The sequence below is a fragment of the Alligator sinensis genome, unplaced genomic scaffold (assembly GCF_000455745.1).
Source record: "Alligator sinensis unplaced genomic scaffold, ASM45574v1 scaffold54_1, whole genome shotgun sequence".
Classification (NCBI taxonomy): Eukaryota; Metazoa; Chordata; order Crocodylia; family Alligatoridae; genus Alligator; species Alligator sinensis.
Genome location: NW_005841962.1, coordinates 1,158,889 through 1,184,467, shown reverse-complemented (window position 1 = coordinate 1,184,467; position 25,579 = coordinate 1,158,889). Strand labels below are relative to the sequence as shown.

Genomic DNA, 25,579 nt, shown 5'->3' with positions numbered 1-25,579 from the left:
TATGTTCAGCTGCTTTAGGTAGCAGATTTTTTTTTTTTTTTTACTTCTGGCTGACACTAGTCAATGATTATGTAGAAAGCTTCTCATGGTGATGAGGCTGTCCTATGAACTATGGCATTCTGACAAGTACATTTTTAAAAAGTTGGAAAGGATTTGACAAATAAGCTCTCACCTTCATTTATTTTCTGAAATTTAACTAATATTCTAGTAAGCAGGGCATGTAGTACAGCTTCTGACAAGAGTAGGCATGATGAGAAATAAGTCCAAGTATTCCTGTAGGAATAAACTATTAAAAAAAGGTAGGGACCCACTTAACTCATACCAAAACTAAGCCATCTGCACAGCTTACTTACAGCATGAAGGGCTGCAGATTGATGGAGAAGCCCCATCCCTTGCTCCTTATTAAAGGAGAGGCCCTGCTCCTCACCACACAGTCTCTACATCTCAAGCACGTGAATGGCTGCAGGGATTGCCCTGCTGTCTAAAGCATCTCACCAAGGGCTGGGAGATTCTAAAACAACATATTATATAAATACACTGGGGTTTGAGATTTTTTGGGAAATTGTAGCCAATGGAATATTTCCTGGAGATTCCAGATACAGCTGAATTTTGCAATTCCTGCAGAAACTACATAACAAGTTAAAGTAGGTCCCTATCAACAGGTACTCAGAACTTGAAGTTCTGGATGGTAGCATGGCAGGGAGGTTACTTATTCCAAAAGCGAAATATTAGAAGCCTAGGAAACTCAGAAGTAGTATTAGTGGACCTCTAAACATCAAGATATGGAAAAATTCAAAACTGGTGTACTTCAGTTTTCTTCTCCTTTGTATTAACTGAAATATTCTATTATTGCTACTGGCTATATTGACATAGTTTTGGACAAAAATTATAAAGTAAACTTGTTTGGGACAAAAAAATAAATCAAGTAAGTTACCTTTCCTATCTCCACGCATGTCATTAATTAAGCTTGTTTCTGGGATAATTAACACACATGTTCATTTCAACCTTAAGAACATTAAGTCTGGCTTCATATATGTGAACTTCAAGTCAGTCAAAATGTTATAAGTAGGCATTTCTAATCATTTGGTTCTGTGAAGCATCAACCACAGTTATTTAAGTAGTACCCTAGCTGCTGTAGTCTCCCTAGCCCTTTTACCATCCTTCCTGTCCTTGAGCCATTTCCGAGTACCATTTTGAAAATACAAAAAGGTTATGTGAGTTTTAGTCCATCTTTCCAGAAACTAGGCAAAGTCTTCCTATCTTCTCTCAACAAGAGCAGAGCTAAGAAAGATGTTTCCTTTTGTAACCATGAAGTAGAAAGGAATATGCAATTCAACTGAGAACAGTGGGAGGTGGGATTCTATCCTCTGTTTAAAATATAGCCGTCATGGAGGGTTCTTTGTTTAAGGGGGAAAAAAAAACAAAACAAAACAAAAAAAAAAAAAAAGCTACCATCCCCAATTTTACAGGAGCAGAAAAAAAGAAAGATGCGAGATTCAGTTGACACTTAAGCCCAAATACATTTTAGAACCAGTGATATTGGATGCAAGCATCTTAAATAATTAATTTACCAATATGAACCCATTTTAGGAGTTAGAAGTAACCAGAAAAGTCATTCTGTATCACAGTCCTGCCACTTAGAGGATACAGAAAAGCTACAGTACGCAAACATTTCAACCTTAACCACAGTTGACTCACCCACCTACTGAAATATATATTCAAGATCTGCTCTCTAACTAAATAAAAGTAATTAACCTATTAACCAATGTAAGCATTATTGGTCAGGATTCATACTATACATCTTCAAAGAATGGCATGTACTCACTCAACTTTCAGGTTAAAGGTGAAGATTAAGTTTAACGTTACCTGTTGATTAGAATCTTCGCTCTTCTGAATACCACTCTCTTCTAGTGTATAATCATAGTTGAAGAGATAACCAAGCAAATACCACAAAACTCCAGCTTGAAACAAGTGTGTTTGTAGCCAGTAATCCACAGCAAAGGAGCTGACGCATTCTACTCCCAAGGAACCTACTCGTGGAATGCTCTAGGAAATAAAGGAGGACTGGTATTGATTACATTTTTCATGACTGAGGGAAGCCAACCTAGAAAGAAATCGCTGAAAAATCTACAAATTCATGGACTCAATAACAATCTTCCTGGCTTTAGAAGAACGTATTTGCGCTTTTATTCTTTTCTCCACTTAAGTCTGGCAGGTGAAGAGACCAGTACGAACAAACTGAAATTTGGAGTCTAAGGGTGTTTAGGCAGGTGGGGCAGCTCCAAGAGCTGCTCTAATTAAAGCGCCCGAAGCATCACATGCAACAGCATCCCCGCACTGAAAGATGGCGGCGGGGGCACATTTGAGGTTTAGCTAAAGCAGTCCTGCTGCCATTTTTCAGCGTGGGGACGCCGATACATGCGACACAGGATTCTGCTGGAGCACAGTAATTACCATGGTCCAGCAGACTCTAAAACAGAGTCTGCTCCAACCCACTGTAACTGGCTTGATGCATGTGTATAGACACCATAAGGGGGGGGGGGAAAAAAAGTGCTGTAGACTTGAAATAAATTCTGGACCAAAAAAAATTAAGTCAGGAAAAATTAGAGCTGAGATGAGAAATTGCAGCAGGACACTTTCCCCCCCAACCCCTCTAAAGCTGCTGATAACAAAAAAACCCCAAAAAACAAGCGACTTTCCATGGAAGCCACTGCTGCCCAGCAGCTGACTAGGTGAGAAGATCAGAAGCTCTATACCTAAGCAGGTAGGCTGTGGCAAAGGTGGGAAAACTAGCAAGTTTGACTTTCTAAAGACTGGGTTTTCAATCTGTGGAAAGTTGCTCAAAATAGACACTTCAGCAGTTAGACACTTTAATGTTCCTTTTTAATATTAAAAGTTACTTAAGGAACATTCTTAATTAGAGGAAAAATGTACAGCAGATGAAATCAAGTCAACAGCTAAAGAACAGTACCACCATTTATTACCAATTCAAATTTAAGTTTCTTTATTCCAAATCATTACTATTGTCAAGTTAATCATATATTTTAATAAAATAAATCTAGTTACTCCCTTGTCCATGCCTTGCTGCATTTCAACAAGTGAGCAATAATCCATAAAGCTTCACAGATCCTCATTCAGCACAAGAATAGACAGTCTGGCCACCCTGAATGGAAGCAAAACCTGGAGTGAATACTCGCTTTCTCCACTCCAAGGGAATACCCACTCAGGCTGCACGAAGCTTCATTTGCGGATTTGATTCGGTGGAGATTTGGCCCAGTTTCCAAATCAAGTCAGGAGACCCTTTAATCTTGCCGAATTGAATCTAAACCCTCCAAATCAATTCGACAATTCAGACAGTTTTATGTTTTTTCTACGTACCTCAAGGTACCAGGCGGCTCGCGAAAGCCGATATGGTGGGGCATATGAAGCATTGCATAGGAGTGCAGGGGGTCCCTAGCACGCTCGGTGGTGGACCCAGAAGGGACCAGAAACACTTCCGGTCCACTTCTACGTCTGCCGCCGAGCACATTGTGGGGGGGGTGGGTGCACACTCCTGTGGGACACTCCATCTGCCCCACCATATCAGTTTTCACGAGCCATGCCTGGAACCAAGGAACGTAGAAAAAAACCCTATTTAAAAAGCTGTGTCTGTCTATGGCCGAAATGGCAATTCTCTGAATCAGCATCAAATTTTCAGATTTCGGCCTAACTGAAGTTGGGACAGGGATCCAAATCACTGTAGCCTGAATCAGGTCGAATCCAGATCCATGGCCCACTTTCCACACCCCTGATACCCATTACTATTAATCCACTTGGGTACATCTTCATTACACTGAAACAATAGTAATGACTGCTGCATTAAAAACACTCCAGAGTATTCTTGAATAGAAGCGATTGTAAGAGTGGATCCCCATGCACCACTACCTACAAGCTATGCTTGTTTAAAAGCCAATACATTTTTTTTTTTTTTTTAAGTTAAAAGCAAGACCTATACATACTCTTACTTGCCTACGCATGACTTACTGATTGTGCATCATCTTGAAATTACAAGATGCAGAGAAAACCCAACCTAAAGCCAAAAAAACAAAATTTACAGCCAAGAGCCCACGACTGAAATCTGTACAGGAGAATGAGTTTGTTGTCACAACCCAAGGGTGTGATTTGTTGTGTGCGCGCTTTGACACCACTGAATTATTTTCCCGCCAAATTGTAGCTTTCTTTGCAGGGTGCATTTCTTGTTGCAGCACAGAAATGCTCGTTGCAAAGAGTTCCTGCCATTTGTATTCTAATTCGAGCCCCATTATTGGCTTGCGTGAAATTATTCACATGTAGCAGCTAGCGATTGGCTTGCTAGCCATATAAAAGCTTGAGTGGTTTCCGCCCAAGTTGGAGAACTCTGAGGAGAACCCCCGTAAGGGAGAACTCCACGAACACCAGGAGGAGGAGACTTCACACTGTGTGAAGATCTCCAAGCACTGCGGAACCTATCGGACCCAGTGCATTTCAAGCAGGCAACAGGGGTCTGATCAGCCTCTAGCCTCTCCCCGTCACCGAGCGAAAACCTCGACGTATCCCTCTCCCTGCGCGCAAAAAAAGGACCCACGGAGCCTAGCAAACTTCGTGTGAGTGAACAAAAGGATCCACAGAGCCTCGACAACTCCATGGGAGTGATCCAAGTGTTGTCCGAGTCCTCAAATGAGGATTTAAAGCGGAGCTGTGCCTGGAAAACTGTCCAGCCTGCACCGCGACCATCTTCGGTGTAAGTAAACAACCTTGAATCACCCGTTACGCGTCCGTGCCTAATTCCAGCGTGTTGCCTGTTCTCTCCGACCCAGTAAGCCCGGGCTGCTGGCCACAGCCCGCGCGGCGCGAAGGGCCCGGATCGCTCCCCGCCGCCCGCACATGGCGACGAGGATGCGATCTGGAGACAGCCCGCACATTTGTATTATGTCTTTAAAAAAAAAGTCTTACCTTTATTTAAACCAATGCAAATCTATGCTTACACTGTTTAATTATTTTGTAATTAATTTAGTTAATGCACTTCCATGGTTCAGCTGCATTTGGAAGCTTGCAGAACACTGCCTGTGCTTCTGATAACCCTAGGACAATCTTACCTTGCCATAATATAACAATCTACAGAGGTCCTTGATGATATTGGGCATTTCAGTGATCTTCTCTCTGCATTCTTCGAACTGAGCTGCCACACTGTAACACTTACTTATATGCCCACAGACCTACAAGCAAAAACATTAAGCCACAGAAAGCATTAGCCCTCAATTAAAAAGGGAAATAGAACTTTAAGCCAGCTCTGCCAGAACCACCAAAGATCACAAGAGCTGACAAAATGATGCGTTAGGAAGAAAGGGGGGGTTGTTTGTTTTTAAAAATCATTGGAATTATTTTTATTTTATTTTTTTTAAACAGCTGCTCTAAACCTTACCTGTACAGACATATCATCTGGTTTACTGGAGCGGTTTAAAACTGCCACACAACGATTAAATGCCTCTTGCAGCACCTGCAAAAGTAAGTTAGAACAGAAACCGAAAGAAAACGTTATGCTGCCAAACAAGCAATGAAGCAGTTTTGGCTCAGAAGTCCTGGAAAGACAACTTGCCCTGTGAAAGTCTGAATCCAAAAAGCATTTCATATGGCTTCCTGAAAGTGCCATAGCATCAAGTCACACATTTTGGATATCTAGAAGACTAAGTAGCACTTGAAGCTATTATTCTAGTTTCTAGGTCTACTATTCAGAATAAAGCCCTGCTCAGAATTACTTGCTCCCAACTTTTGGTAGCAAGCTGCTGTTGGTCTATTCTTTGGCAAAACTAGCATACTGGAGCCTTTAATAATGCTACTGTTTCACAGAGGAATATTCTAGAGCAGGGGTTCCTAAACTGTGGTACAAGAGACACCTCTGGGGGAAGGAGGTATATGGGAGACATTGTGTAAAAGCAAATGCTTACTGTAACGAAAATTAAGTCCAATAGGTTAAAATATAAGATGTACACTAGTAGGGGTATGCAAGCAGCTGGTAAAACTGGAAGGGAGTACACAATAAGAAAAGAGTTTGGTAACCTCTGTATGGATGTCTAATCCTTTGTAGAACAATTAACTTATCTTTATTAATTAAAGACCCCCCTTCAAAAAAAAAAAAAAAAAAAAGTCACAGTGGACAGGTCTTGCAGAAATGGGGGGTGTGTGTGGGGGGGGGGAGGGAGGGAAGAGGGCAGAACTTGGCATTATCCACACAGCACCACGTTACCCACCTCCAGACTTGACTGTCTAAGTCTGAACATAAAAAAAAAAAACAAAAACAAAAAAACAAAAAAAAACGGGAGCTGTAGCCATGAACAGCTTCTGTTAAGCTTAGGGGTTTACCTCTACTCCATTCTCTCTTCTCAGTTCCTCTGCATTAAGTGCTGAACAACTGACTGTGTGGAAAGCAAGTTCCGTAGCAGCAGGCAACAAGGGAGATTCTTTGGAAAAGAGCTGGTCATCTGATGTTTCTATGGTGATGGTCTTGATCAGCATGGGGTAGCCTGCATATTTGTAAGGTTTCAAATCTAAAAAGGTAAAAAACAGTAACATGGAAGGTCTGATCCATATGTAGCCATTCTGTTAACCAAAGAAAAATGGGAAGTCTTCTGCCAATAGTTCGTTACTAAATTTCACACAGCATTTCATTTTCATTGCTGGGCTCAATAATGAAAGTGACCCTACTGTTAAGAGACAGGGAGGGAAATATTCAGTGCCTTAGATTTGCTAGCAATGTACAGACTGAGCTACCTTTCACAGTACTCATCCTTTTTTTTTTTTTTTTTTTTTACTTGGTTATTTAAAAAAAACTCTTTCAGAAAGTGCCAGGGAAATCCTGCCTAGGACCGTGGTTGGTTTCCCCACTCCCACATTGAGGTGACAGAGGAAGGCAGACAAAGATAGAAGTATACTTAAGATAGTTCACTGCATTGCACACTGTATGTGTGACATGTTCTGCTTAAGAGCAATTTAAACCCTGGGTTTTGAGCAAGACTCATTTGTCCAGCAATAATGAAACCTGGGATCAGCTACAGGAGTCAGTTCCCAGTGACTTATGTTGAATAGCTAACAGTTTGCAGATATGATTTTATGGCAAAAGTTCTCATCCTTCCATTTCAAAGCACCCATGTTAACTGAATGCATGGTCTTCTACCCCAATATGAGAAATGCAGTTATACATTGGTTAGAATTTCCATCACAAAAATCAAAGCTGAAGCCACAAAAAAGTGACAGAAGTTACTCCAATTTCCTCCTTTCAATTTTATCCTAGTTCTATGATAACAGGAAACCATGACAAAACTAAAGGCTAGGGACCAAACCTTCTTTTATCTAGTAGATAGGTAATGCAATCCAATGCAAACTCCTTCAGAACCATATGGAAAGTAGTGTATACTCTTCCTCCCCCATTGCTTTTTGTAGATAAGACAAAAGACAAGTTTCATCCCTAGTGATTTACAGGATGGAATGGGAGGGGGAGGAAGAAAGCAGCTGCCAGTCCTCTGTGCTTTCGACACTGGTGACCACAAATCTCCAGAAGGCATAGTCTGTCCTCTGGCTCTACTTCTCCTGGTCCCTAGGGAAGAGTTAAGCTGGTGTGCAGATGCACCATCTCCCAGGATAAACTTAACCCTGGTTGTTCCAAGGTTATTCTTCTCCCAGGGTAGCCATTTTTGCTCGGGGGACAGGGACACAATATGAAAACCAATCACTTGAACATCTTAAAAGCTTCAGGTTTCTACCAGGAAAACAGCAATTCTCCCGGTAAAAGCTGGTTTGTACATAGCCTCAGAAGATACAAAAGTAGTTCTCAAAACAGACGAGCAATTCTGGCTCAGTATACCCACCTTCTTTGTGCCTGTTGAAAAGGATGCTTTGAGTTTTCAAAATCAAAATGATGTTTTCTGGATCTGGGCCATCCACCACTTTAGCAGATTTTGTGCATAGGAACTCATATGCTTTATTCACTTTTTCAAACATATCCTGCACATAAGATGAACAATATTAAGTATTACCTAACTTGTCTGCATCTTCAAGGTGTACTTCCATGGAAGTTTCATATTAAAGCAGTAACATGGAAAGAATGCATTTAGAAGTTTAAAAACTTTTGAAGCAAATTAGTTGCAAAAACAGGAATGTCCTACTGTCATCCCAAAGAAAGACTGATATTGCAAGTTAAGTCTTGGTGCAGCCTGAAGCCATATATATCAATAAAACAGACATACCCTGCCTTCTGGGTTCTTGTCAGGGTGATATTTTTGTGCCAGCCTGAAGTAGGCTTTTCTGACCTTGCTTTCATCATGCCTGAGAGAGAAAAAGAAAAAAAAGTTCATTTTTATAAATACTGTAAAAGAGGTATAAAACTTTTATTGTTTACCATTCAGAGACTTAAATCATGACAAACCACAACTACAGCTGTAGGTTGTCACATCCTTATTTCCATTTTCAGAGTTGAGAATTATACTCCAATCTAAAGAGGCAACTACAAAGAAAAGAAAAAAAAGCTCTTTTGCCAGGCTGTGATAATTTACTGTCTAAACACTTACTAGAATTACCAACTCCATTTTGCCTTGTGAGAAACATTTGACTGTAACAAAGAACTGTTCATTGGCCCTTGAGGGGCAACTTTTTTTTTTTTTTTTCATTGAAATCAGGCAAGTAGAAAGTAATAGGAAGAAGTGTCTAATTTCTGTGATCTTGTTTATTAGAACCAAAGGGCTGGATAGAAGGATAAAAGAGATGGGCCTGTAGAGAAAAGAACCAAAAAAAAAAACCAAAAACCCACAATGGATTGATTGGCGAGGACAGATTTCTGCAATTTTTTTCATGGCTTTGCAAGTCTTGCACCCCCCATAAATAAAGGGTGTTTATTTGGAAATCCCTGAGAGGAGTTCATGTTGCCAGTTCACTGTTTTCCCACCTCCCCATCCTGACAAATATCTGGTGGCAAAAATCCATGACTTTGGGAGAAAGCATTGATGCAGAAGCCACTAAAGAAGTTTGAGGAACTAGTGCAAGGTTTCATGACACTAGTTAACTAGACCCAGTGCTTAAAAGCTTGAAGCCAGCAACAGTGCTTCTATTCTTCCCAGCCACAAGCCAAAGACTCATAGAACCCAAAGTTTCACTCTTACACAGCAATCTCAAAAAGGGAGTCCAAAAGGACATGTCAACATTATAAGCCGAAATTTTTCCAAGCCAATGAACATCTTAAAAGCTGGTTTTGCTACAATCATTTTGCAGAGAGAAAGCCATTAGCAATTACCCAAAATAAGCCCCAGAAGTGCAACTAGTATGGCTAGATTAAACACACACAAACAACTTACTGTCCTTGTCCTTTGGGAAGGTTAAGGACTTCATAAGCATCATCAATTGACATGGTAGGTGGTTTCTTCTCCACCTCCTTCTTCCAAGCTTCCAGGGTATCTTTCAGTAGTTTAACCTGAAATAAATTAAAATCCATTATGGCTCATGTCTCAAAACACATTTTTTTTTAGCACTCTCAGTGGAGAAACACACCCACCAAGAGATCTGAAGCTCAACATGTTAGGGATAGTCCTAGATTTAAAAAGAGAGCACCACACAAACCTCTTTCAATAGCTGGAGGTTTGTTAACATAATATTGCCTGTTACAAGCAGCTTGTAAGAGTATTTTGCTTTTCTGGTTTGAGGGGTGGGCAGCTATTGAAAAAAAAACACCACAAAAAAAACACTACTTCCAATACAGAAGTACAATTTAAGATACCCAAGTATTACCTGGATATTCCCATATTTATGGGCTTTTTAACAGGATGTTTAAACCATGTGTTGCTATCTGATTTCTTTAGGCTGAATTATGATAGATTTGAAGAGGTGGCCTAGCCACGGTTAGAAGAGAGTGAGCTGTACCTAGTATCTCTGATAGGTTCTCTTACAAATTCCCTAAATGGAATCCTTACATAGTTACAGTAAGGTTTCATAGACATGAGGGCTGGAAGGGACCTTGGAAGATCAGAGTCCAGCCCCCTGCTCCAGGGGCAGAAAAATCAGCTGGGGGTCACAGGATCCCAGCAAGATAAGACATCCAATCAACTTAGGGGAGTCCAGAGTAGGTGCTTGCACCACCTCTGGTGGCAGCCTGTTCCAGACCTTGGGGGCTGGGACACTGAAGAAGTTCTTCCTTATGTCCAGCCTGAAATGGTCTTGGAAGAGTTTGTGACTGTTCAACCTTGTCATCCCATGGGGTGCTCTGGTGAACAGGCATTCCCCCAGATCCTAATGTACACCCCTTATATGTACACACACACACACACACACACACACACACTTGTAAGCAGCCACCAGGTCCCCCGAGCCTGCACTTTTCCAGGCTGGAAATATGCTGGTGTTTTAAGACTGTTTTAGTTATCTGCCAGGTGTGTGAAGTAACACACAAGTGTTTAGCCCATACCACTACAAGCTACACAGATTCCAACTTAAAATTTTTTGATTAGCTCTGAAACTAGAGCACCTTTCTGCTGAGTTTTGCAACCCAAAAAACTTCCATGGAAATGGATACTTACACATGATTTCAGGTTTGCAGTTCAACCAGCCTGGGTAGGAAGTGTGAATAATTATTCTATTTAAGCTTTACTAATGTATACATTGCAAGTGACAGTTTGTCAGGATACTTATTTATTTTCATCCACTTCAGCACATATAGGGGCCCTTTGTCCTACTCAGTTGCTAAGGCAATAAGGTCTCCGCCTTCTACCCCACATAGAAATTGAAGGTATTTGAAAGAAATCAGTAAACTAAAAATTCATAAAGTAGCCAAAGTAGTATCTTGGAGATGTATAAATACCAAGATTCAGTAGGGCTTGGTGACACCAATTATTTACATCAAATTAGCATTCTTTTTCTACAAATGCTTGGGATTTTTTTTTTTTTTTTTTTTTTTTAAAAACACACAACTCAATTCTTACTTACAGGATCTTTAATTGGCCAATCTGGAAATCTGAGTGTATCACAAAGGTGCTTGAGGTAATAAATGTTACAGAACAGCTCATTTTCCAGTTGTGGGTAGTTGATCACAGGAATGGGGCAATACTGATAGAGTGCTCTTGTATTACTTTGAAGACGAGGGGTAAAATCCGCAAGATGAGCGGCAATCTTCTCTATCATTAGGCGCCTGAGAATTGCAGATAAAATTCTGGTGAAATATAGCTTGCATAAGCACAAACACCAAGGAAATTACAAGTACTGGCAAGGGTTTAAAAACAGTTACTTAGATATCTTTCATTTTAATCTGAGTCAGGATCGACTCTAGGACTCGACAGAGCCAACATAAAAAACTTAAACTAAATTGGAGACTCCATAGTAAAAGAGACCACCACAACTAAACTAGTACCATAACAAGGGATGGACAAGCAGGACAGGGAAGGTGCCAAAATGGCAGCTCCCTGGAGAGTCCATGGTGCTGCTACAGCAGCTGTGACTGTAGATGGAGCAGCAGCCACCACTAGGTGCAGGGTTTCTGCACTACTGCCACAACCATTTGGGTCAGGCAGACTGCTCTAGGACAGCAGCCACCACCAGCATCACTAGAGACTTGAGTCTAGCAGGCAGAACCCTGCCTTCCCACTTAGTGCTTAGCACTCCCATTCACTTAAGAAAGCTTTTAAAAATGGATAACTAGTACCACTATCAAGATGACCTACCCAGCCCTTATTAGCCATGACTTAAAACGATACAATGCCAATTACTTCTGGCCCACCAGCATGCCCAATACAGGTTTAAGCCAAGATACTGGGTATGCTATATCCCTACTTTACACACACACACACACACACTTGCCTCATTTCATTGCTCCAAATTGCTTCTGGAGTGTCAAATTCCCCAAGAAAAATTTCAGAAAATTTTTCTGGCTCATAATTCTCTAGATAACACACCATTGCTTCAGGAAGAATATGTCCAAGTATACTTCTCTGAAATATATCTTGCCCCTTTGTCTAAAAAGGAAAAAAAAAAAAATTACCAGATGTTGAAATATTTGGAAGTTAAAAGGTGTTTGCTCTCACTAACTGAGAAGAAAAAAAAAAGAAGTGTTCAGATGAAGTTAAGGGAGTGTGTTAGGGTCCTAATTAAGAGTTCCTAAATTAAGAGTTGCTAAAGTAGAGAATTCTTGCATTTAGAAGTACTATGATAATTCTGCAGTTGGCTGTTGTGTCAAAATATCATCAGCATTACAAAAAGGTAAGCGAAGCTCATCTTCCCACACTAATTTTAGTCTTCATCTAATGTTCTAAGACTGGCTAGGGTCGGCAAGTTGTTTATGCCTTCTGCTGAGCTGAAGACAGTTAGTTCACAGGAACATCAATACGCTGTAGCTAAGGACAAGAGGAGTACAAGCAGCAAATTTCTCCAAAACTAAGAATTACTTTAGCTCTCTTGGCTGAGACAGTTACAGAAATCATAAGAGGTATCCATACAGCTAACCTAAAACATATTTCTTCTTTGCTTTCTTCTATACAGGACATTACTTCCTTACTTGTAGGAATTCAGAGAACAAGGAAGTAGACACAAGGTCCCTTCCTAAAGAAGTGATGCATCATCATCTTCAATTAGTTCAGTCTGTTTAATAGACTCTGTAGGATTTTTGACAACGTTGCATTGTCTTAGTAGTTCACTGTAAATAGCCAAGAGCATCTTTTTTAGGATAATCACATAAAATTCAGGCAAACACCTTGCCTTGAGCATACATGTGGAACTATGGTAAAACAACAATTACTTACTTTGATTGGGATTATGGATATTTGTGGTGAGAGGACATAGAAAGTAAATGTATAATCCATGTTAATACCATGTTTAATGATTAGAGCAAAACACCTCTGTTCTAGTAAACTCACCTCTTCAGACTTGAAAGCCTGTTTTGTATGAGTGTACCTCAAAAACCTAAAGAGGAAGGATAACAATTTTAGTATTAGTAATGTTCAGCATGTCTGTGCAGAAGTGTATAGCAAAAGGTGAGCTAATTAAGCATCTGCATGTAGTTTTGTTTATTCCACTTTCCAACCAGCCTGAGCCTTGTTACAGCCAACCTGAAGTCTAAATTCTAGCAAAAAATCCATTTTCAAAGTACATCAAATCTGTATGGTCAAATAATTGCCTTACAAAGCTTAATTGCCTTACAGCCTGGAATTTATAAAGGTTTAGTTAGATCTCTGATTCAAGTAATTTAAAATTAAACTTACAGCAAGATAAATCCTTTTAATAGGAAGCAATTACAACTGAAACAATAGGTTTAATACTTAAAAAAAAAAAAAAGAAGTTAAGAACAGTCATTTGGGCATGCTTATGTAAGAACAAAACAGGCTGTCATTAAGACTTTAATCCTAAAATGTCACCCTCATCAAGATACTGGTTGATATCCAGCCATTATGAGAGGTAAACCCAAAATGGTTCAGATTAAGAGGCTACAGTACTATTCCTTTCTTTACTATGAACTCTCATTGATAACTTGGCTTTGCCATTTTAAGCCAACAGAAGCCTTCAGCATTTACAGTATCTTAACAGTACACTGGGCAGCTTATTCTGTGCAACTATATGCATGCCCTGGCTGAGCCCAGAAAGTTCTCAGAGGAAGTGAATCGACATGAACACTGAAAACACTAGACACAATCCATAAAACTTGAGTAATATGCAGAGAAGACACCTCCCCCTTCCTGTCAAGTGCCTACTGCTACAGTTCTTGTCCTCACCTTGCAATAGGAAGCACGTTTGAACCTGTGTACATCATAATAAAGAAGAATACACCGCTCAGATAAAAACGAGGTAATTGTGGGTTATCTTGCATGATGTGGAACAGCAGTATGGCAACTTTCTCAACCAGGATTGGATCAAAAGTCAACAGCAACTGAAATTTGAACAAACAGCATTTTGTAGTCGCACCTGATTTTTCAAAAGAAAAAAAGCTTTCAAAGATCCACAGGCACACTACCCATAAAAAAGTTAAACTTACTAATCAAAATTAAGACAAAAGTGCTAGTAAAGCGTAGAAAGAGAGACTGAGTGTCAAATATTAATTGGAATGGTATTGGTATATTCCTCAAAAAAAAAATCCTACTGCAGATTAGTAAAACAAACCACTCACCTGGATGATATGGGGAAGGCAAGTACCATCTGAAAGCAGCCTCTTTACTCTGGGCAAAGGTCTTATTATTGCATTATCCTGATCCCTGAAATATTACAAAAATAAATATTTTAGGCGATGCTACACATCTAAAACGTCTTGTTTACACTTTGAATTAACTTTGTTTAGGTTTTCAGCTTACTGACAGCCTTAAAATTTACACTGATCATTATTAACCTTGTTGCTCAATTGCTTAAGAAACTGATCAGATCTCAACCTTAATTTCACTAAATTGATGTTACAAAACTGAACACAAAAGCACATTCCCATGGAAATATTAGCATAAATAAGTAAATAAATACTAAATACACACAAAAAGTCAACATTTAAACACGATTACATAATTCTCAAATGAACTGCAGCAAGGACCGAAAGCTTTGACCCTGCAATTAGGTTTAATGTCGTCCCATAGTAAGAAAGCCACCTTATTTCTCCCCAGGCCTGGACACTACCACATCACAGAGAAAACACCCATCTTTGCATTTACAGAAATTCAAATGCAACTTGTTACAAGGAGGCATACGCATATCTTATTTAAGACTCATGCAACTCTAGAGCATAACTACTATGGCTTATTAAACCTCTAAACACCTTTGCCACAGTTATGGAAGCTAGCCATTTCTCATCTGGGAATTAAACTTGTTTTTACCTGCTGGGGAAATATCCACACATTGTGATCAACATGTTGAGAATAAGTGTGGCAAGGTCGGTTTCATTTAGTACAGCCTGTCCACTGGCCAACAAGCACCATTTAAGCTGAGGGATGACCTGCAATGGTCGCCAGCCATCCATGCCCTGAGCCCAGCAGCGTGTTTTTGAAGTCAATTTTCCCTTGGTCCATAGCTCCTCCATCTATTTAAAGATCAGAGATACTAGTTAGTGTTCCTACATACCCTGAAGCAATCATCAGTAAGGTTTGTTTGTTCTCATGTCCTACAATAGTTACAAGCTATCAAGACCTCCTTGCATACTTGTAAAGGGTTGGACTTTCATGATGAAAGGAAGCCACTGCAAGTATTTTCTCCTTGTCTAAATTGTAAAGATCTACACTTTCACATATTAAGGATGTATTAAAAGGTCAAGAAAGTAAGCTTAGAAATGATTTTGAAACTGAAGGAGTCTTATTACAGCAGTAAAACGATTCTAAATCACTATTGTTGGTTGCTTATCATCCAGGGATGATTTTAAAATATTTGAATGAAAGTTTAAGTTCTAGTCTCCAAATCAGATAAGGTTCAAGCAATGTCCTCCTTCCTGAGCACCAGCTTCCAAATAAAAAGCGTGCTCTATTAAAAGTTTCAGAAGACTGTCTACTTTAACATCTTTATGCATCTATCTATCTATCTATACTGAGCCCATACTATGAAGTCGGCTCATTTGTGACAACACTAAATTTTTAGTTCTTCAATACATATATGCTTGTACGCTTATTTTCAGAAGTTAAGAGTGAAGCTTCTACAGTGTTTGTAAGCAACAGCTCAAGAACTCGAGTTCTGTCATGAATGGTACAAGTTGTAAATGTTAGACAATTACCAAACTTTTGGAATACTAGCTAGATGGTTAAAAAAAAAAAAAAAAGTTACCTTTTTATGACTTGTAACCCCAGAGATTATGCCAGAAACTTGTGGGGAAGTTCTCTTGCATGCTTTGGTAAATATGCAACACAATATACGAAAACAGTTTTACCTCTTTCCTCTTATGGAGAATAATAGCAATTCAGAAGAGGAACTTTTAAAAAGTCCTTATTGAAAAACAGCAGCAAAAACACAAGAATACCTCTTGAAAGCTGTAAGGACCACTCCTTTCTTTATCTGCATTGCCAAAGTACCATTCTTTTTCACTCTCCCTCTTCATATCAGGTGCTGCCTCAATCACATTACTCTAAAAAGATAATTTAGAGAGTCAACTTCCATACAGACAGACTATACAGGGACAAAGAGTATTATGGTTTATGAAGGAACTTGTGTACATATGTTTCTCTTAATTTTACTCGTTCTTACAAATACAGAAGCATGTCCTATTAAGGACAAATATCTAGTTTCTTACTACTCCATTTCTGGACCAAGTGTCAAGACAATGCAATAAAAAATGTTTAAGAAAAACGTTGAAAGAAAGAATACATTTTATTAAAAAAAAAAAAAAATAGAGACTTCATACTTGCAATGGAACTGTAGCCCTGCTTGTATGGAGATGTGCCAAGGTTAGCAGATCCACAAGGATTCTAATACCATTTGAATCCATAAGATCCTTAACATTTTTCTGTGCAAAGATGATTGGGGTGGAGAAAAAACAAAACACTTTAGGATATGACCAGCCTCCCTTTATTTATGTATTGCACAATGCACCCAACCCCCCCCCCCCACCGAACAAGAAGCACCAAAGTGTTCTCTAAGAAATAGTATAGAATATAGCCCAATACAACATACATACTTCTAGCCTCTTAAATCCCTTCCAGTAACTGATCTATACATAAATTTTGCACCCATCAGGAAAGGGAAGTTTTAACAATCATTTGTAACAGAATTTAAGATCACTGGATAACATTTGAAGCCAATCCTGGATTGATTTTTAACACTATAGCCAAATCCCTATCCTTATTATTCTGTCATGCAAGCGCTTGCCATGCAACAGCAATGATAAAGCAGATGAGTTCCTTAATTGCATATTTGGGAAATAAGATCTCATACCTTATTAAGAATCAGCTTGTTAAGAAACAAGATAAGTCTGTCCCGCTCAAGTTTATCAGTACACTATTGAAAAGGAAGAAGAAGAAAAGAGGATAAGCATGGCATGACAGGAAATAAAACTTGATTGGCTAATTCAGTTTGTAAAAACTGGTTGTTACGTTCTCTCCGAATTGGATTTCATCTCCAGTTTCAAATAGGTCTTAAACAAGACTTCAGTCCCTGGCTTGTCATTATGTAAAGCAGTCAAACATTAATTGAAGAAAATTAAAGGCTTAGAAAATTTTAAAGGAAAGGGGATTGAAAACCAAATGGCTCAAGCAACATCTACTAAAAAACTTCAAACCAAAATAGCTTCAAAGATCTTGCTAGTCACTACATAAAAGTCTCATTCCATCAGTAGTCTTGCTGAAGTGTTTTCACCCTTAACCCAAAAAACTAAAACAATAAAAAGCAAGCCAAACACCCTACTCAAAAAAACCCTAAAACAACCCACTCATGTGCATACACACATCTGTTCTAGAGTTATTTTTACTTCACTTTAAAGCAAAGCTTTACAGCCATTTCTGGCAGGCCTCTTCTTATGGAGATACTATTTGAATCAGGTTAACCACTAGACTGGGAAGTTAGATTAGGAAAGTCAACCTGTACAATTCAAAACTAAAAAATAAAAACTTTTTTTTTTTTTAAATGAGTAAACTTATTTCCTATCACTTCACCAGTTATTTCCTATCACTTCACCAGAGCAGTACTAAAGACAGAGGATCCAAGAACTAAAGTGCACTAAAAAAAAAAAAAAGTCAGCTCACATATAGCTCAAGCTGGTGGCTAGCAGTATTTCTGGGAAGAAACCAGAGACCCAGCGCACTATAAGAGACAGCGCTAAACTTCTTGTAGCAGGTAAAAATAGGGCTCTAAGAAGATAGAAACTAAACCAAGAACTGAACTACTGAAGACAAAACAAAAGCCAAAATGTTCTTCAGTTCATCTTCACAATGAACAGGGCAAAACTTGGATAGCTGGTATCTGCTTTCATCTTGGAGACCAGTTAAAAGGAGAGGACATGAAAATAAGCAAGGGTAGCAAGTTACCCAATTCACCCTGTAGTTTTGGTAAATACACTGCCTCAGGAATTAGTGCATTTAAAGCCAAGCACTCGGATGCAGCCCCTCCATGAGAGAGACCTGTTCCCCAGACAGGATTTTTATTATTTATCTTGAACCAAATGCATTCAATTCCTTTTTCTGTTTTTCACAATCTAGTTTATTGGCATTTTCAAATAAATTGTTTTTGCATATTAGCGCAATGGCATTAGAGATTTCTTTAGTTGAGTACTGGCCAATTAAAGTGGACAGAAATTACCAAAAATTAAGGAGTATGGAAATTTAAAATGCAGCTTTCCAATGGATCTTCAAGCTCAAAACTGAACCCCCCCCACAAATTTAAGCCACATAATCACGCTGAAGGACTGTCAGCAAGTCCTAACTGACTTCAGAGGCAAGTCACCATACTGAATTGCAATTTAAAATAAAAAGAAATCTTACCCGTTCCAACATCCCAACCATGTATTTGGTATCACTAAATGGCCCTATTTCTTCATAACATCTTCCATAAACAATGGCTAGTGCTTGTAAACACAAGCATTTCATATTTACTTTAGGGGTAAGTAAAAATCTATGATAGAGTTCGTTGAAAAATTCATACCTGGAAAGGAAAAAGAAAAAAGTTTACTGTGAAGAAACAGGAATCTACCCCCCTCCCGACAACAAGCGCTGAACAGTAGCTTACGATTTTTTGATTGCTCCACTCTCTTCAGTATCATCTTCTTCCAATAATAGTCTCAGGTAATAATCCCCTATTTTAATTTCCTCTGAAAGGCACTCATACTTAACCTAGAATTTAAGGCAAATAAAAAGCTGTGACTGAGTACACAAATCTGAAGTAGTCACACTTCCCGCATGCTACAACATGGAATCAAGTTTAGATGCTGTATTTTAAATATTACTGCACTGTGTGAATCGCCAAGTGAAGTTTACTTTTGAGCCCTTCCTGAGATATAGCAGTAAAGTTTTAGGTAACTTTACTTTTTAAGGGGAAAAAGGTTTAATAGATTCTATTTTATTAAAAGGATAGAAACAGTCATAGATTCATAGACATTAGGGCTGGAAGGGCCCTTAGAAGATCATCAAGTCCAGCCCTCTGCCCCAGGGGCAGGAAATCAGCTGGGGTCACAGGATCCCAGCAAGATAAACATCCAATTGACTCAAAAGGAATCCAGAGTAGGTCTTGCACCACCTCTGGCAAGAGTCTGTTCCAGGCCTTGGGGGCTCGGACAGTAAAGAAGTTCCTCCTTATGTCCAGCCTGAAAACAGTCTTGGAGAAGTTTGTGACCGTTTGACCTCATCATCCCATGGGGCGCTCTGAACAGATGTTCCCCCGGATTCTGATGTACACCCCTTATATACTTATAGGCAGCCACCAAGTCCCCACCGAGCCTGTGCTTTTCCAGGCTGAAGAGTCCCATAGCTCTCAGCCTCTCATCATAAGGCCTGTTTTCCTGCCCTCTGATCATGTGCATGGCTCTCCTCTGCACTCTCTCAAGCTTCTCCACATCTTTAATTGTGGAGCCCAGAATTGGATACAGTACTCCAGCTGCAGCCTCACCAAGGCAGAGTACAGCAGGAAGATGACATCCTGGGATTTGCTAGAGAAGCATCTATGGATGCAAGCCAGAGTTTTGCTTGCTTTGCTGGTTGCAACAATCGTATTGGTGGCTCATATTCATCTTGTGGTCAATCATGACCCTCAAGTCGCTTTCAGCCATGGTATTAGCAAGCGTAGCACTGCCAAGACTAACAGTACTGCCAAGCCTATCAGTAAAAAGATATCTAGGGCAGAAAAAAAAAAAAAAAAAAAAAAAATACATGTTCCAAGAGGTATGAGGCAATGACCAAAACTAAGGTGAACTCCAAGTAGATATTCTGCATGTTTTCAGACAGGAAGTCCCTGGAGAATTAGCCCAATAGTATGCATTATTCCATAATGCACCACTCTAGATATTACCAACTTAAATACTCTTAATTTAAGTATCCGGTACAGGAGATTACTACAGTATCCCGTATTATGCCAATACCACTAACAATTTTAAGTACCAACAGCCAAGAAAATCTCAGTACAAAGTAGAAGCCATATAGGATAATAGGGAAATAGGGCAGGAAGGGACCCCCAAACAGGGTCATCTAGCCCAGTCCCTGCTCAAGCTAGGATCATCCCTGACTAAATCATTTCGTTCAAATGAATGAGAAAACCTCCAAGGATGGAGATGCCACAATTTCTCTAGGTAGCCTGTTCTAATACTTAACTATCTGTCAGAAAGTGATCCCCCAATTTGAACTAGATTTCCCCTGCTGAAGCTTACAGCCTTTGTTTCCAATCCTGTCCCTTACAGCCACAGAAGAAAGCCCATCTCCTCTATAATCACCCTTTAGTTACGTTTCAAGACTTATCAAAATCTCCCGTCTTCTCTTCTCTCAACTAGTTCTTTCAGCGTTTCTTCATAAGTCCTGCCTCTGAGGCCCTTAATCATTTTTGTTCATCTACCCCAGACTCTTTCCAAACAATCCACATTTTTCTTGAAGCATCAGGCCCAAAACTGGACTCGGTACTCCAAGTGAGGCCCCATCAGTGCCTAATAGAGTAGAAGAATCACTTCCCTTGATTTGTAAGTTATGCTTCTGTTAATACAACCCAGTATTCTGTTGGCTCTTTCAGCTTGTGGTTCATTGTAACCCACTAGGTCCATCTCTGCAGGTCAGTCATTCCCCAGTCTGTATTTGTGCATGCAATTATTCCATCCCAAGTGAAGGACTTGGCAATAACCTTTGCTGAAAGTCATCTGATTGATTATCTACTTCTCTAGTCCATCTAGGTCATTCTATATCCTAGCCTTACTGCTAGAATGCCTGCCAACTCCACCCAACTTGGGAGGCATCTGCATGCCGGCTAGGCATGCACTCAATCCCATTGTTCAAGTCATTAAGAATGAACATTAGACTCGAGAGACTCCACTACACATTTAGTCGTAACTCATTGATGATTCAAGCAGTTAAGTATCTACTTCACAGCACTTGCATCTTGTCTGCATTTTCTTAGCCTGTTAATGAGAATGGTCATGAAAGACGGTATTAAAAGCCTTGCTAAAGTCATGGTACATCATATCCACTGTTCTTCCACCATCTACCAAGCCAATCACCAAGGAAATCAGGTTGGTCAGGCAAAACTTGCTTTTGGAAAATCCACGCTGGTTGTTCCTGATCACCTTGTTCTCTTCTAGGCATTTCACAATGGGTTCCTTGAGGACCTGCTCCATCTTTTCAGGCATTGAGGTCAGGCTGACTGGTCTGCAATTCCCTGGATCCCTCTATCTTCTCCTAAAAAGATAGTACTATTTGCCCCCCCCAAGCATCCAGGACCCCACCTGAACCTGAGGGGGCAGTGCATGTACCTTTAGGAGGCCTTAAAATGCCTCTACACTAATGCTTGTAGTATGGGGAACAAGCAGGAGGAACTTGCCCTCCTGCTAGCCAACACAAACCCAGACATAGTGGGGCTCACTGAAACTTGGTGGGATCCAACACATGACTGGGTGGTAAACATCAAGGGCTATAGGCTGTACAGGAAGGATAGAACAGGGAGGAAAGGTCGGGGTGTGGCGCTCTACATCAAAGAGCAATACACATCCTCAGCAAACAGCACTGGGTCAGAGGACAGGCAGACTGAAGTACTCTGGGTCTGTATGCAAGGGGGTTGGGGGGGAAAAAAAAAACAAAAAAACAGACCTAACGGTAGGGGTCTACTACAGGCCACCCAACCAGGGGGAAGAGCTGGACCGGGAATTCTCAGGTCAGCTCGCGAAGGCAGTTAAGTCAAGGGACGTGGTCATCATGGGTGACCTAAACCATCCGGACATCGGCCGGGAAGAGCAGTCAGCCAGGTCTGACGGCTCACATAGGTTCCTAGCCGAGTTACAGGACCTCCATCTAACCAAGGGAGGTGCACAGTCCCACCAGGGGAAATGCCTTGCTGGACCTGGTCCTGGCCACAGGCAATGACCTGGTGAGGGGACTGCAGGTTCTCAGCCACCTGGGCAATAGCAATCATCGCCTACTGGAATTCACCATCCAGCGTAGGGTGTCAGACCTGCAGCAAGGCAGCCGCCCTGGACTTCAGGAGGGTGAATTTCAATGAGGTGAGCAGACTAGTGGGGGAGGCACTGAGGTCCCAGAGGGGAGGGAAGTTGGGAGTCGAAAAAGAGTGGTCGTTCCTTCAGGAGACGATCCTCCAAGCCCAAAGGGTGACAATCCCCACACAGATCAAAAGGGGGCAGGAGTGCTCAAAAGCCCCCTTGGCTCACCAAAAGCATCCACAAATGTCTCAAAGCTAAAAAGGAGGCGTACACCCAATGGAAAGGAGGGGCCATCACTAAGGAGGATTATACCTCCATTGCCCAAGATTGTAGGGGGGCTGTTAGGAAGGCTAAGGCAAAGACGGAACTGGGACTAGCAACCCAGATCAAGGACAAGTAGTCTTTTTTTAAATACATAGGGGGTAAAAAGAAGGTACTGGGTAATGTAGGGCCTCTGCAGGACACACTAGGAAATCTGGTGGACACACCAGATGACAAAGTTAACTTCTTTAACAATTTCTTTGCCTCCATCTTTTTGAGCAGGGACCAGCATCTCCCCACTGGGATCCCTGATGGACCCAGGGGAGGTGCAGCTAGGCCCAGGGTCAGTGAGGATCCAGTCTGAGAACTTTTGGTGAGTCTAGATGTGTTCAAGTCAGCAGGTCCGGACGACCTCCACCCCAGAGTGCTGAGAGAATTAGTAGAGGTCATTGTGGGACCCCTGGCACAGCTTTAGGAACACTTGTGGTGCTCTGGTGAGGTGCCAGAGGACTGGAAGAGGGCCAATGTGGTCCCCATTTTCAAAAGAGGGAGGAAAGACGACCCAGGCCTGTTAGTCTTACTTCCAGTCCTGGGGAAGCTCTTTGAGAAAATTATCCAGGAGCACATCTGCAAGGGAGATCATGTTTAGGGGCAAGCAACATGGGTTCATTCAAGGCAGGTCCCATCAGACCAACCTGGTGGCCTTCTATGACCAGGTAACAAAATCCTTGGACCCAGGTGTCGCAGTGGATGTAGTCTTTCTCGACTTCAGGAAGGCCTTCGACACTGTCTCTCACCCCATCCTCATTAAAAAAATTAGGCGACTGTGGTGTCAACCCCTACACAGTCAGATGGGTCGCAAATTGGCTGGAGTGGTGGTGGATGGGTCTTTTTCGACCTGGAGGGATGTGGGCAGTGGGGTCCCCCAGGGCTCGGTCTTTGGGCCTGTACTGTTCAACATCTTCAGTGACTTGGACGACGGGGTGAAAAGCACCTTGTTCAAGTTCACAGATGACACCAAGATGTGGGGAGAAGTGGACATGCTGGAGGACAGGGACAAGCTGCAACTAGATCTAGACAGGTTACAGGGGTGGGCAGATGAGAACAGGATGGGTTTCAACACTGACAAGTGCAAAGTACTGCACCTGGGGAGGAAGAACCAGCAGCATACCTACAGGCTGGGGAACTCCCTTCTCATCAGCACCAAGGCAGAAAAGGATCTTGGAGTCATTACTGATGCCAAAATGAATGTGGGCCAACAGCGTGGGGACACGGTCAGGAAGGCCAACTGCACCTTGTCATGCATCCACAGATGCATCATGAGCAGGTCCAAGGAGGTGATCCTCCCCCTCTATGCAATACTGGTCAGGCTGCAGTTGGAGTACTGTGTCCAGCTCTGGGCACTGCGCTTCAGAAGGGATGTGGTCAGCATCGAGGGAGAGTCCAGAGGAAGGCAAAGATGTGGACGTGCCAAAACAACCACACTTGATTCAGTATGTACCAAGATGCTATAATCAGATTCCTTTATCTCATTTAGAAAGCCAGATGTACTGTTAATGTGCAAGCACTGCTTGCATATTAAAAGTACTCCATCAATAAACTTGCTCCTTAGTCTCATTTTAGAAGCATATTTTAAAGTGTAAAGTTCTACAATAGCCATTTTGATGCATTCCTCTTAAAGTACTCTCAATGAAGCCTTTCTTTTTAGAAAAAAAGATGACAGACTTGCGTTTCCTGCATAATTTCTAGTGACCATGAAAAAAAACAAAACAAAACAAAACACAAAAAACAAAACAAGCCAAAAGGCAGGCATATGAACAGTTGTAGATTACACACTTTCTGCTTGCCCATATCCTGTTTTAACACATTGTTAAATTGCCTCTGCCTTTAGTGCGGCAGTTTCCCCGATGAGATTCTCTGCAGAGATAAAGGTTTCTACTACCTTCCACCCTTTGGTATGACTTCATTCTGCTCCCTGCTTCTGCCTAGCTAGTCTGGTATAAAAGGAGAGGGCAATGCTGTAAAGTATTGTCAGTTCAAGTTCAAACACTGAAGCATAAGAACAAGTGTTAAGAATTAAAGGCAGATCAACTTGCCCTGCTGCCACACAGCTAAGAGTATTTGGAGTCCAGAATTAAAAGCATAAAGAGAAAAGTCTCCAAGATTACCCATGTCCATGTCAAATCGTTAATTTTTTTTTTTTAAACCAGAAGCCTGGAGAAGTTTTTACTTTTTAGAACCAAGGTAGTCCTAGCTTGAAGGCTTTTCCTTGACCTGATTCAGGGTTTCCAAACTTTGGTTATCACTTAAGATTCCAAAGTTATGGTCTTATTCACATAAGAGCTCTGGACAAAATTTTGCTCTGGAGTTAGAAGTGTCAAAGACATGTTCAGATGTCCTAAGCCAGGGGTGGGCAAAATGTGGCCTACTAGGCCAGTCTACACAGCCTGTGGGGCCCCTACAAAATTTAGAAAAAAAATTATCTGCCCCTAGCTGCCTGTCATGCAGCTCTCAATGGCTTGCCAAAACTCAGTAAGCAGTCCTCTGCCCAAAATAATTGCCCGCCCCTGTCCTAGGCAAAGGACTTTTGTCAAATATTTTGTTTTAGCAAGGTTATTATGAAAAAAAAAAAAAGTCAAGATTTATTGGAACCTTATTTAGTCTGTACAAGGCCCATTTGGTCAGAATGTTTAGTGATTTTTTACCTGCATTTATGTAGCTTATTCATAAAGAAATATAGGTTTGTAAGAGTTACACAAATTGCCAACTTGAGCTGATAATGGAGGTTCAGGATGCATATAGTAATCTAGAGAAAGTCTGCACAAACATTAGAACCAAGTAACATTTCTAATATTGAAAAAAAAAAAAAAAAAAAATCTAGGCAAAGTAAAAAGGTTTACCTCAAATTCCTGATGGTTCCATGAGATTACATTAGCACTGCCAAGTTCTCTGTCAATATTAAATGCTCTCATTTCAGACTCAAGGGTATCTCTTAGTTCTTCCCGTGTTTTGAAGTTCCAAATCAAGTTAGACTTAGCATGATCCTGAAGAAATCTAGAGGAAAACAAATGAAACAAAATATACATACATACAGTAGCAAAGTGATAAAGTTTAGAGGCTGTGTCCACAACAGCACGGACCTTCGTTTCCCTGGGGATAAGTAGCAGTAGCAAACCTTGTGCCACTGCTACTTGTGGCCAGGGAATGCCCATGCCACACACCCTCTGGCATACAGTAGGTTATCCTGGATGGGGTACAGGAGGCTGG

The 25,579-nt window shown here is 40.8% G+C and overlaps 1 protein-coding gene across 5 annotated transcripts in view; it reads right to left on the bottom strand.

Annotated features, from left to right (window-relative positions):
• DNAJC13 (DnaJ heat shock protein family (Hsp40) member C13) overlaps positions 1-25,579 on the bottom strand; it is a 78,898-nt gene that overhangs the window by 18,038 nt on the left and 35,281 nt on the right. For 4 of the 5 annotated variants that reach the window (XR_003093286.1, XM_006020625.3, XM_025200248.1 and 1 more), the window contains exons 22-40: positions 25,213-25,366; positions 18,655-18,758; positions 18,411-18,570; positions 16,870-16,932; positions 16,340-16,441; positions 15,959-16,063; positions 14,832-15,034; positions 14,144-14,228; positions 13,752-13,906; positions 12,900-12,945; positions 11,848-12,002; positions 10,981-11,182; positions 9,360-9,475; positions 8,259-8,337; positions 7,881-8,016; positions 6,379-6,563; positions 5,441-5,515; positions 5,115-5,234; positions 1,867-2,046 (exon numbers count right to left, since the gene is read on the bottom strand). Coding sequence is in view for 4 of the 5 variants with exons in the window: in XM_006020625.3 (XP_006020687.1) it covers positions 1,867-2,046; positions 5,115-5,234; positions 5,441-5,515; positions 6,379-6,563; positions 7,881-8,016; positions 8,259-8,337; positions 9,360-9,475; positions 10,981-11,182; positions 11,848-12,002; positions 12,900-12,945; positions 13,752-13,906; positions 14,144-14,228; positions 14,832-15,034; positions 15,959-16,063; positions 16,340-16,441; positions 16,870-16,932; positions 18,411-18,570; positions 18,655-18,758; positions 25,213-25,366 (2,425 nt within the window). In the remaining variant the exon portion in view is untranslated. The remainder of the gene's footprint in view (positions 1-1,866; positions 2,047-5,114; positions 5,235-5,440; positions 5,516-6,378; positions 6,564-7,880; positions 8,017-8,258; positions 8,338-9,359; positions 9,476-10,980; positions 11,183-11,847; positions 12,003-12,899; positions 12,946-13,751; positions 13,907-14,143; positions 14,229-14,831; positions 15,035-15,958; positions 16,064-16,339; positions 16,442-16,869; positions 16,933-18,410; positions 18,571-18,654; positions 18,759-25,212; positions 25,367-25,579) is intronic. The other variant, XM_025200249.1, reaches the window with a different exon arrangement.